The following is a 13,735-nucleotide window of genomic DNA, read 5'->3' as shown; positions in this document are numbered from 1 at the left end:
TTGAAAAACAAATGATAGTCCCAATAAGCACAAACCAGATGGGATGACGTATCACTGCAGAATGCTATGGTAGCCATGCTATTAAAGCGTGCCTTGAATTCTAAATAAATCACAGACAGTGCCACCAGCAAATCAGCTGCTAAATGACTTAAATGTAAATGTAAATGTAGTTATAGTAGGTTGTTAGAACATACCACAATACAACACAACATACCAAAAAACAACACAACATACCGCAAGACTATACAACACAATATACTGCAACACAACACAACATACCACAATACAACACAACATTCCAAAACACAATACAACACAACAATCCAAAACACAACAAAAAACAACGTACCACAACACAACACATCATGCCTCATGCCACAACACAACATTCCACTACACAACATGCTACATGTTGTACAATACAAAACAGTGCAATGCAACACAACACAACAAACGTCAATAAAACAAAATATGCCACAACACAACACAATACAACACAACATACGACAACACAACATACCACAATACAAAACAACATACGACAACACAACATACCATAATAAAACAGACAACAACATATCACAACACACCACAACACAACATTCCACAATAAAACAGACAACGATATACCGCAATACAGCAAAACACAAAATACCCCAACACAACACAACATGCCACAATAAAACAAACAACAATATACCGCAATAAAGCAAAACACAAAATACCCCAACACAACATATCACAATAAAACAGACAACAACATACCACAACACAACATACCACAATAAAACAGACAACAAAATACCACAACACAACATACCACAATAAAACAGACAACAACATACCACAATACGACATAACATACCACAACACAACAAAACAGATAACAACATACCACAACAAACATACCACAATAAAACAGACAACAACATACCACAATACAACACACCACAACACAGCATACCAGAATAAAACAGCCAACAACATATCACAACATAACACAACATACCACAACACCAATACCACAATAAAACAGACAACATACCACAACATAACACAACATACCATAACACAACATACCACAACAAAACAGACAGCAACATACCACAACATAACATAACATACCACAACACAACATACCACAATAAAACATACACCAACATACCACAATACAACACAACATACCACAACACAACATACCACAATAAAACAGACAACAACATACACAATACAACACAACATACCACAATAAAACAGACAGCAACATACCACAACACAACATTCCACAAAACAACATTCCACAACACAACATGCTACAATACAAAACAGCACAATGCAACACAACAAAACATACCAAAAAAGAACACAATATACCACAATACAACACAACACAAAATACCACAACATACCACAATAAAACAGAAAACAACATACCACAATAAAACAGACAACAACATACCACAATACAACACAATATACCACACACAGCATACCACAATTAAACAGACAACAACATACCAGAATACAACACAACAAAACATTCAACAATATAACACAACAGACCAAAATGAATTATAACACAACACAACATACCGCAACACAAAACAACATACCTCAACACATCACAACATGACACACCACAACATTCCACAATACAACATACCACAATACATTACAACACAACGTACCACAACATAACGCAACAGAGGATTGTACTGCTGGTATATTATACAACAGAACAGAGGATTGTACTGCTGGTATATTATACAACAGAACAGAGGATTGTACTGCTGGTATAGTATACAACAGAACAGAGGAATATACTGCTGGTATAGTATACAACAGAACAGAGGAATATACTGCTGGTATATTATACAACAGAACAGAGGATTGTACTGCTGGTATAGTATACAACAGAACAGAGGAATATACTGCTGGTATAGTATACAACAGAACAGAGGAATATACTGCTGGTATAGTATACAACAGAACAGAGGATTGTACTGCTGGTATAGTATACAACAGAACAGAGGAATATACTGCTGGTATAGTATACAACAGAACAGAGGAATATACTGCTGGTATAGTATACAACAGAACAGAGGATTGTACTGCTGGTATAGTATACAACAGAACAGAGGAATATACTGCTGGTATAGTATACAACAGAACAGAGGAATATACTGCTGGTATAGTATACAACAGAACAGAGGATTGTACTGCTGGTATATTATACAACAGAACAGAGGAATATACTGCTGGTATAGTATACAACAGAACAGAGGAATATACTGCTGGTATATTATACAACAGAACAGAGGAATATACTGCTGGTATATTATACAACAGAACAGAGGAATATACTGCTGGTATAGTATGCTGGTATAGTATACAACAGAACAGAGGATTATACTGCTGGTATATTATACAACAGAACAGAGGAATATACTGCTGGTATAGTATACAGAACAGAACAGAGGAATATACTGCTGGTATATTATACAACAGAACAGAGGAATATACTGCTGGTATATTATACAACAGAACAGAGGAATATACTGCTGGTATATTATACAACAGAACAGAGGAATATACTGCTGGTATATTATACAACAGAACAGAGGAATATACTGCTGGTATATTATACAACAGAACAGAGGAATATACTGCTGGTATATTATACAACAGAACAGAGGAATATACTGCTGGTATATTATACAACAGAACAGAGGAATATACTGCTGGTATATTATACAACAGAACAGAGGAATATACTGCTGGTATATTATACAACAGAACAGAGGAATATACTGCTGGTATATTATACAACAGAACAGAGGAATATACTGCTGGTATATTATACAACAGAACAGAGGAATATACTGCTGGTATATTATACAACAGAACAGAGGAATATACTGCTGGTATTATACAACAGAACAGAGGAATATACTGCTGGTATATTATACAACAGAACAGAGGAATATACTGCTGGTATAGTATACAACAGAACAGAGGAATATACTGCTGGTATAGTATACAACAGAACAGAGGATTGTACTGCTGGTATAGTATACAACAGAACAGAGGAATATACTGCTGGTATAGTATACAACAGAACAGAGGAATATACTGCTGGTATAGTATACAACAGAACAGAGGATTGTACTGCTGGTATAGTATACAACAGAACAGAGGAATATACTGCTGGTATAGTATACAACAGAACAGAGTAATATACTGCTGGTATATTATACAACAGAACAGAGGATTGTACTGCTGGTATAGTATACAACAGAACAGAGGAATATACTGCTGGTATAGTATACAACAGAACAGAGGAATATACTGCTGGTATAGTATACAACAGAACAGAGGAATATACTGCTGGTATAGTATACAACAGAACAGAGGATTGTACTGCTGGTATAGTATACAACAGAACAGAGGAATATACTGCTGGTATAGTATACAACAGAACAGAGGAATATACTGCTGGTATAGTATACAACAGAACAGAGGATTGTACTGCTGGTATAGTATACAACAGAACAGAGGAATATACTGCTGGTATAATATACAACAGAACAGAGGAATATACTGCTGGTATAGTATACAACAGAACAGAAGAATATACTGCTGGTATAGTATACAACAGAACAGAGGAATATACTGCTGGTATAGTATACAACAGAACAGAGGATTGTACTGCTGGTATATTATACAACAGAACAGAGGAATATACTGCTGGTATAGTATACAACAGAACAGAGGAATATACTGCTGGTATATTATACAACAGAACAGAGGAATATACTGCTGGTATATTATACAACAGAACAGAGGAATATACTGCTGGTATAGTATACAACAGAACAGAGGAATATACTGCTGGTATATTATACAACAGAACAGAGGAATATACTGCTGGTATATTATACAACAGAACAGAGGAATATACTGCTGGTATATTATACAACAGAACAGAGGAATATACTGCTGGTATATTATACAACAGAACAGAGGAATATACTGCTGGTATATTATACAACAGAACAGAGGAATATACTGCTGGTATATTATACAACAGAACAGAGGAATATACTGCTGGTATATTATACAACAGAACAGAGGAATATACTGCTGGTATAGTATACAACAGAACAGAGGAATATACAGCTGGTATATTATACAACAGAACAGAGGAATATACTGCTGGTATAGTATACAACAGAACAGAGGAATATACTGCTGGTATAGTATACAACAGAACAGAGGATTGTACTGCTGGTATAGTATACAACAGAACAGAGGAATATACTGCTGGTATAGTATACAACAGAACAGAGGAATATACTGCTGGTATAGTATACAACAGAACAGAGGATTGTACTGCTGGTATAGTATACAACAGAACAGAGGAATATACTGCTGGTATAGTATACAACAGAACAGAGGATTGTACTGCTGGTATAGTATACAACAGAACAGAGGAATATACTGCTGGTATAGTATACAACAGAACAGAGGAATATACTGCTGGTATAGTATACAACAGAACAGAGGATTGTACTGCTGGTATAGTATACAACAGAACAGAGGAATATACTGCTGGTATAGTATACAACAGAACAGAGGATTGTACTGCTGGTATAGTATACAACAGAACAGAGGAATATACTGCTGGTATAGTATACAACAGAACAGAGGAATATACTGCTGGTATAGTATACAACAGAACAGAGGATTGTACTGCTGGTATAGTATACAACAGAACAGAGGAATATACTGCTGGTATAGTATACAACAGAACAGAGGAATATACTGCTGGTATAGTATACAACAGAACAGAGGAATATACTGCTGGTATAGTATACAACAGAACAGAGGAATATACTGCTGGTATAGTATACAACAGAACAGAGGATTGTACTGCTGGTATAGTATACAACAGAACAGAGGATACAACAGAACAGAGGAATATACTGCTGGTATAGTATACAACAGAACAGAGGAATATACTGCTGGTATAGTATACAACAGAACAGAGGAATATACTGCTGGTATAGTATACAACAGAACAGAGGAATATACTGCTGGTATAGTATACAACAGAACAGAGGAATATACTGCTGGTATAGTATACAACAGAACAGAGGATTGTACTGCTGGTATAGTATACAACAGAACAGAGGAATATACTGCTGGTATAGTATACAACAGAACAGAGGAATATACTGCTGGTATAGTATACAACAGAACAGAGGAATATACTGCTGGTATAGTAAACAACAGAACAGAGGAATATACTGCTGGTATAGTATACAACAGAACAGAGGAATATACTGCTGGTATAGTATACAACAGAACAGAGGAATATACTGCTGGTATATTATACAACAGAACAGAGGATTGTACTGCAGGTATATTATACAACAGAACAGAGGAATATACTGCTGGTATAGTATACAACAGAACAGAGGATTGTACTGCTGGTATATTATACAACAGAACAGAGGATTGTACTGCAGGTATATTATACAACAGAACAGAGGAATATACTGCTGGTATAGTATACAACAGAACAGAGGAATATACTGCTGGTATATTATACAACAGAACAGAGGATTGTACTGCAGGTATATTATACAACAGAACAGAGGAATATACTGCTGGTATAGTATACAACAGAACAGAGGATTGTACTGCTGGTATATTATACAACAGAACAGAGGATTGTACTGCTGGTATATTATACAACAGAACAGAGGAATATACTGCTGGTATAGTATACAACAGAACAGAGGAATATACTGCTGGTATAGTATACAACAGAACAGAGGAATATACTGCTGGTATAGTATACAACAGAACAGAGGAATATACTGCTGGTATAGTATACAACAGAACAGAGGAATATACTGCTGGTATATTATACAACAGAACAGAGGATTGTCCTGCTGGTATATTATACAACAGAACAGAGGAATATACTGCTGGTATAGTATACAACAGAACAGAGGATTGTACTGCTGGTATATTATACAACAGAACAGAGGATTGTACTGCTGGTATAGTATACAACAGAACAGAGGAATGTACTGCTGGTATAGTATACAACAGAACAGAGTAGAGCAGGTTTACAGGAGGTCTGGCCTGCCTAGAGACTGACTGTACTGTACAGTTGAGAGAGAGAGAGAGGTGTGTTGTGATCTCTCCAGGCTAGATGAGATACTGCCCCCTGCCGTTAGCTCCGCCCTCCTACATCACCACTGCCTACTGCCGCGGCAGCCCCACCAGGGGCCCTGTCCACTCTATACGGGCTTATAGCTGTGTCCTCAAGTAACCACACGGACCTCTGCTATAATACACTGTTTTATCTGACTAGAGTCATCACCAGTTAAAAGGAGAATATTGGTTGGTTTTTATATGACGTAATAACAGAGTGGGATATACATTTCAAAGTGGAAGATGTCTCCAATTAGCAGTTATTGAGGTAGAAGGATACGTTGTTATAGTATCACATATAATTATAATAATAAAAAGTATTGGATTAATTAATGAATAAGTATTGTTACTATTACAATTTGTAAGTCGCTCTGGATAAGAGCGTCTGCTAAATGACTTAAATGTAAATGAAATGTAATTATAATATATAATAAGCATTTAATAATAACAATAATACTTAATTTTAATAATAATAATAACAATAACAATAATAACAATTATGTATTAAAATTACGCTGGGAGTAAATACTAAATATACTGTTAATTTAAGCACACTGAATAATGTATATATTGATGTATATAATGAATACAGATTAAAGGAATGTTAATTAGGTGTATGGCACGGCACACTTGACTGAAAACAACGCATTTCAACTGACGTTGTGGTATATATCTCTGTGTTGGCTAACTGTACAACAATGTATTAGATGGCTCTCAGCTGAACTGACATTGTGGTATACATCTCTGTGTTGGCTAACTGTACAACAATGTATTAGATGGCTCTCAGCTGAACTGACATTGTGGTATACATCTCTGTGTTGGCTAACTGTACAACAATGTATTAGATGGCTCTCAGCTGAACTGACATTGTGGTATACATCTCTGTGTTGGCTAACTGTACAACAATGTATTAGATGGCTCTCAGCTGAACTGACATTGTGGTATACATCTCTGTGTTGGCTAACTGTACAACAATGTATTAGATGGCTCTCAGGTGAACTGACATTGTGGTATACATCTCTGTGTTGGCTAACTGTACAACAATGTATTAGATGGCTCTCAGCTGAACTGACATTGTGGTATATATCTCTGTGTTGGCTAACTGTACAACAATGTATTAGATGGCTCTCAGGTGAACTGACGTTGTGGTCAAAAGTACAGTAGGACTGTGATTGAAGACTGGAGGGAGAATTCTGAAAGACATGTTCAGTTTCAGGACAGATTTAGGGCTGGACAGAGGCTTTGCCATTTTTGTCGATTATTGAAAAGTTTCAGTTGGTAAATTACTGCTTAATTTAATCTAAGATATATTGTACCCAAAAAGTACTGTATGCTATGTGAATCATATCACTGTAGTCATCTCATAACTGGTATTTTGTTTTGACAAATGAATGAAGATTGATGGTGATGATGATGATCCCACTATTTAGCCTCCAAATACCATTCAGCATTTTTTAAACATGAAAGTGTCATAGTTAATTGTTAATCTACATATGGCCTGGACATGTATCCATGTATCCAATAAAACCTGAAATCAGTGAAATAATAGTGTAGTTCGTTGTTGACTTGAGGACCAGGAGAGACCAGCCAGGAGGGAGCAGAGCCTGGAGATCAACCCCAATATGGACTGGTGTCCGACGAGCTGCAGGAGTGGGTTACACCTCCCTCAGGCCGACCGGCACACTGCACACACACACACTGCACACACACACAGAGAGACAGGCACACACACACAGACACACAGACACACACTCGGTGCTATAGCTGAACCCCATCTTTCTAATACTCCACTTGATGCAATTATCAACTGCAAGTTGACAAGGAAGAAAAACCTGGATAATAGTAAATATTACTGTCATAAAAAATGATGTTCAGTCACTGAATATTTTTTTATTTCAGTTGACAAGAAGTTTGCGCAATAAATACTGCCTGGATGTTTGAGCATGGGAACGTTATTGTCATTAAAACAAGTGAATTTCCACAATATGCGCAGCTGCAGCAGACTAAAGAACATTGTGCCAGTGAATGTCTTCCCCCTCCACTGTCCTCTCCGTGTTGTTCCAGCCAGGGCTCCATTTCAGAGGGCGGAGATGGAATATTCAGATCAGCTGAGTGACAGCTCGTGTTTTCCACCGTTCTCAGAACTCCACTGGCTCCTTCCTCCAACTCCTCACTTCAGAGTTGAGGCTACTAAAAACATCGGACGCTAGGGGATCGAGACGTCGCCTGCCTCTATGTGCAGGGCACTTTACTGATCTTTTGGGGGTCGCTTTTTAATTATTTTTATTTGAATTGTCTGAAGATCTGTTTAGTGAGCTCATTATTCTACAGAAGTCAATTTTCCGTGCTTTCCTCTTTGGAATCAGCAGCAACAGACTCTCAGTGGGGCATGTCTTACCCCCAGGGTTATCTCTACCAGCCGCCGGGCTCCCTGGCTCTCTACTCCTGCCCGGCTTACGGGGCTTCAGCCCTGGCTGCCCCGAGGAGCGACGAGCTGGCCAGGTCGTCCAGTGGATCAGCCTTTAGTCCTTACCCCGGATCAGCTACTGCCTTCACGGCTTCAGCCAGCGGCTTCTCCAGCCCAATGCCATACTCCACAGACCCTGCCACGGGATTCCCTTCCTACATGGTATATACTCTACTTCCACTTATTCGTTAGACAACTTGTGTCAGTATGCATACAGGAGGGACAGCCTGGTCGAAAATAATTAGCTCTAATTGTGTCGTTTAGTAGCCAACAGTAGAGTATTTGCATTTGCGTGCAGCGTGCAGAGAGCTACCGTTTCAGAGCGGGTCTAATGGATTGTACAGTTCAAGGGTAAAATGGATGAGATCCTGCAGACCATTATGTATTCGAACATTGTTCGTAGAAAGCATTGCATTTATCACAACGATAAATCATCAAGTGGTACATTATATTGTCTATCGTGTGTGACATTTGTAGGCTTTTTATTGTATTTCTTCTTTCTGCAAATATGATGTGTGTTTTCGTGGGCCCGTTAACACAGTGCACGGCTAATTGAGTGGACTTAATTTAGGAAAAGATGCCCCCCATAAAGAATGATATGATGTAAGCCAATGGCCTTCATTGGAATTAGCCTGTAGTCTAATATCAAATCCTTCCAATGGGAAATAAAATAGATGAAGTTTGTTCTTCATTTTTACAGTCACAAACTATATATGCAATTTAAATTCTTGGAATGTATATTAAATGCAATAAGCGAAATTTGAACATGAAAAGAGGAATTACAATGCTAATGACATGGTTCTCTAAGCGTTTATAAAAGGTGCACATACGCTGGGTAGTTAATTGGATTTGTGATGCTGTAAAGCAATGATATGCTAACACGTCTCTCTCTCTGACAACAAAACTAATCTAGCTAAAGAAAAGCAGGAAGTTAGGCGGTGATTACTGGAAATTAGTGCAATTACGATGCATCATTTATCATTTATTTAGCATAATGCAATGCGATGAATCAAACCGATAATGATCAGTGTAATACAAGCAGTATATAGACCCAACTCACATTACACATTAAGTTAACTCTCTATACACACAACCACAATACACAACCTGTTGTGTTTAGTTATGTTTTACAGTTTTCAATATTTATTACCAAAATTATAAATTATAACAAAAAACTTTCAAAATCATTTTTCCTTTCCAGAGCTCTCCTTACGACGCGCAGGGCATGGCCGGGGCGCTCAGCTACCACCCCTACGGTAGCCCGGGATACCCCTACCAGCTCAATGACCCGGCCTACCGCAAGAACGCGACCCGCGACGCCACCGCCACGCTGAAGGCCTGGCTACAGGAGCACAGGAAGAACCCCTACCCCACCAAGGGAGAGAAGATCATGTTGGCCATCATTACTAAAATGACCCTGACGCAGGTGTCCACCTGGTTCGCCAACGCCAGGAGGAGGTTGAAGAAGGAGAACAAGATGACGTGGGCTCCCCGGAATAAGAGTGAGGATGAGGACGATGGAGACGGAGAGCGGAATGATGACCACTTGGAGAAAAATCTTGACAACAGCGAGACGTCCGCGGAGGATGAAGGTAAACCACGAGACCCAACCCATGACCCAGTTAACAGCGCGAGCTGCGCGGTGCTGTTTTTTATTGACAGTTATCCACAGATGATTAACGACATGATGACAGAGACTAGGTGACACATTTCAGTGGGAAGGCATAATACGGAACGAGTTCTAATTATTAGTATTATTATTAACAATAACCATGGCATTCGACATTATTAGGATTACTATTATTATTATTTCATTTGCTCACATCGTATAGAGACTTGTTTATACTGTATTATTGACTGTATGTTTGTTTTGCTCCATGTGTAACTCTGTGTCGTTGTATGTGTCGAACTGCTTTGCTTTATCTTGGCCAGATCGCAATTGTAAATGAGAACTTGTTCTCAACTTGCCTACTTGGTTAAATAAAGGTGAAATAAATAAAAAAAATAAAAAAAATATTATTAACAATAATCCTAATAATGTCGAATGCCATGGTTATTATATGGTAATTACTTCGTCTCAATCTGTTTGTTTTTCAGGTATCAGTTTGCAGGTTGATACCCTTACAGACCATTCTTGTTCAGCGGAGTCTGATGGGGATAAGGTGAGCTGTCGAATCGGGGACCTGGTCTGTGAGTCTGGGTCAGATACTAAGGACAAATGTGAGGATGATGATGATGATCACGAACTGGAGAATGATGAACGACACCGAAGCCTGTCACCTAAACCTGTGACATCATCACCACTAACAGGGCTTGAGGCCTCGGTCTTAAACCATCACCACCGGGAAAACAACAACAAATCATGTCTTGACAGCCGAATCTCAGGTCGTCACAATCAAGCCGTCAAACCCAAACTGTGGTCGTTAGCGGAGATCGCTACTTCAGACCCGAAGCAGCAGCAGCATCACCCGGGGCAGACTTGTCCATCCCTCGGTCTTCTAACCTCCACCTCCTCCACCCCCTCCCCGACCGTCCCTGGCGCTGTGTACTCCGCCTCTTCCATCCTAGGACGACCCATCTACTACACGTCTCCGTTTTACAGTAATTACACAAACTATGGCAACTTCAGCCCGCTGCAGGGTCAAGGGATTCTGCAATATAACTCTGCTAACGACGGACTCACACAGACTGCTGCGGAGGTCAGCACCATGCATAAACACACCACTGACTCTCTGCTTAAAACGAACGCTAACCACATTGAACAGTTCAGACCCTCACATGTATACTCTAAGAAAGGTACGTAACATGCAATTATAGTTTGAAAAGAAGGACTTGTATTTTATGCATTTGAATTGACTTCACTGGCCTTTGACTGAATATGTGATGTTTTGAAACATATCCCTATTTGTCCCTACGCAGAAGGCTTATGAAGGCCTCCGTGTAATCAGTGCTAGTGTAGGCCTGAGTGGGCGGTAGCTGTAATGTCGGCCCGTGTGTCAGACTGTCTCTCAGGGCAATAAGCAGAGATATGTTCTTGTCATAAACAGAAGTTCTATTAACAGAACGTCTTGAGACCTGCTCACACAGTAGGAACGCAGCATTACTTAAAAATATCACTTTAGTTGGATTGGTAATTATGGACTACAAATGATGGGCTTTTAGAATTGGTTACACAATAATTAGATACCATCATGTTTTATTTTAACAACAGTTGTGCAATTTTTTATTATAGTATCAGTGACTGGTGGGCCACTTTCTTGTTATTTAAGACCTTTACCTCTGCAACTTCAGCTCTTACTTATTAATACAACCTGGGAAGGACTTTAGGACACACTCTGTGGGCTAAAGGTGAGGTTCTAAAGGTCATGTTGTGGTTCTGATTCAGGTCTATAGGTAGGTGTCACAATTGCTTTGACTACAGCCCCGAGCCATCACCCCTGCACCCTGGTCTTAACACTAACCTAACTAACCTTTCTCTAAAGGGGAGAGCTGCATCTTGCTCCTCAGACAAGACGCCTGGCCTGCAGCACTACAGCTGTTCTCCTCAGAGACAGGCCCGAAGGATTCATTAAACCTGATTCAGGGTTGGGGGATGAATTAACCCTGACTTATTCTATCATTTCACTTTCGTTTTCATGAGATGTGCGTTGACTGGCTCAGTAAATGTCCCGCTTTATGTGATGATTTTGGAAGACCTTATTTCTCAGGATGCATCGGCTTCATTGCCACGGTACATTATACTTTATATGAAGAGAATATTAGGTATATTATACTTTATATGAAGAGAATATTAGGTATATTATACTTTATGTGAAGAGAATATTAGGTATATTATACTTTATGTGAAGACAATATTAGGTATATTATACTTTATGTGAAGACAATATTAGGTATACTATACTTTATGTAAAGTCAATGTTTGGTATACTATACTTTATGTGAAGATAATATTAGGTATACTTTATGTGAAGAGAATATAAGGCATACTATACTTTATGTGAAGATAATATTAGGTATACTATACTTTATGTAAAGTCAATGTTTGGTATACTATACTTTATGTGAAGATAATATTAGGTATACTTTATGTGAAGAGAATATAAGGCCTGCTGTATCTTATTTGTAAAGGATGTATGAGGTCTGGAGATGGGGCTGAGGAACCTGAGGAATCTAATACATTTGATATTTATTTTTTTAATGACGGACAATGCTGCCTATCATTTATGCAAGTTGTATTGCAATGGACACTGAACATTGTTTTGTAAATACATTATTCCCGTTTTTATTTGAAACGTATTTGAAAGTTACAGAATCTTGTTAACAAGAGTACTTTTACTAATTTATATCTTATTGTAAATTAAACGCGCTAGTGTGTTATACTGGCGAGTTAGTGCTATTTATTATTCAAAGGAAAACCAAATTAAAATGTTTTCCTCTGTATTTCAATCTGCTTTCATTTTTTCATTTATCTCCTTTATATTGTCGCATGAAAATGTATTTCTCTTTGGTTAGGCCACTGCTTTTAGAAATCGAATTATTAATCAAGTGTAAACGATAAGACTTTTGGGAATGGCATAGCCTGTATTAATTGATATGTTTGTTTGAGACAGCACAGTCGAGAGAAGCTTACCACCTATCCGTTTTCTAAAGGGCCTTTTCACGCCATTCTTATAGGCGTTTAGCTCCATCCGGGGACTACTCGTGACCTTGGTTGGGATAAATGATATGCTTATTATAAATGATATACTTATCATTATATAAATTATATACTTATATCCGTGGCTGTCAGGGGTTTATTTTTCAGTGTGATTAATCCGGCGCTAGGAGCAGTATGATGAGTTCCCAGCGGGGTGATCCCCCTGGCCCAGCCTCAGTCAGTCTGCCGGTCAGTCGGCCTTCTTTACGGGCCGATATTAAACCATCCATAAAGCGGTGTCTAAACAGCCAGCCGCCAGCTCCAATGGCCTGTCTCATAAACTAATCCGACCGGCTATACCTCGCCGATCTTCCTTTCATCTGATTATTTGTTTTTATTTGGCG

General features: G+C 38.5%; 1 protein-coding gene across 1 annotated transcript; it reads left to right on the top strand.

Moving 5' to 3' along the window:
- Nucleotides 1-8,371: 8,371 nt before the first annotated feature.
- Nucleotides 8,372-13,158, top strand: irx2a (iroquois homeobox 2a). Its single transcript, XM_064947022.1, has 4 exons — nt 8,372-8,857; nt 9,897-10,287; nt 10,793-11,491; nt 12,178-13,158. The coding sequence occupies exons 1-4, from the start codon at nt 8,618-8,620 to the stop codon at nt 12,294-12,296; spliced, it is 1,449 nt and encodes a 482-aa protein (XP_064803094.1). The 5' UTR covers nt 8,372-8,617; the 3' UTR covers nt 12,297-13,158.
- The last annotated feature ends 577 nt before the right edge of the window (nt 13,159-13,735 follow it).

The sequence above is a fragment of the Oncorhynchus masou genome, chromosome 29 (genome assembly GCF_036934945.1).
Source record: "Oncorhynchus masou masou isolate Uvic2021 chromosome 29, UVic_Omas_1.1, whole genome shotgun sequence".
NCBI lineage: Eukaryota > Metazoa > Chordata > Actinopteri > Salmoniformes > Salmonidae > Oncorhynchus > Oncorhynchus masou.
Note: the sequence above shows the minus strand (reverse complement) of the source record. Positions and strands in the feature narration are given on the sequence as shown.

Excerpts from the sequence above, each read along its gene's own strand:
- irx2a (XM_064947022.1), top strand. The coding sequence starts at position 8,618 with ATGTCTTACCCCCAGGGTTATCTCTACCAGCCGCCGGGCTCCCTGGCT. Across the intron at positions 8,858-9,896 it reads CGGGATTCCCTTCCTACATG|AGCTCTCCTTACGACGCGCA; the intron begins GTATATACTCTA and ends TTTCCTTTCCAG. Across the intron at positions 11,492-12,177 it reads ACATGTATACTCTAAGAAAG|GGGAGAGCTGCATCTTGCTC; the intron begins GTACGTAACATG and ends CTTTCTCTAAAG.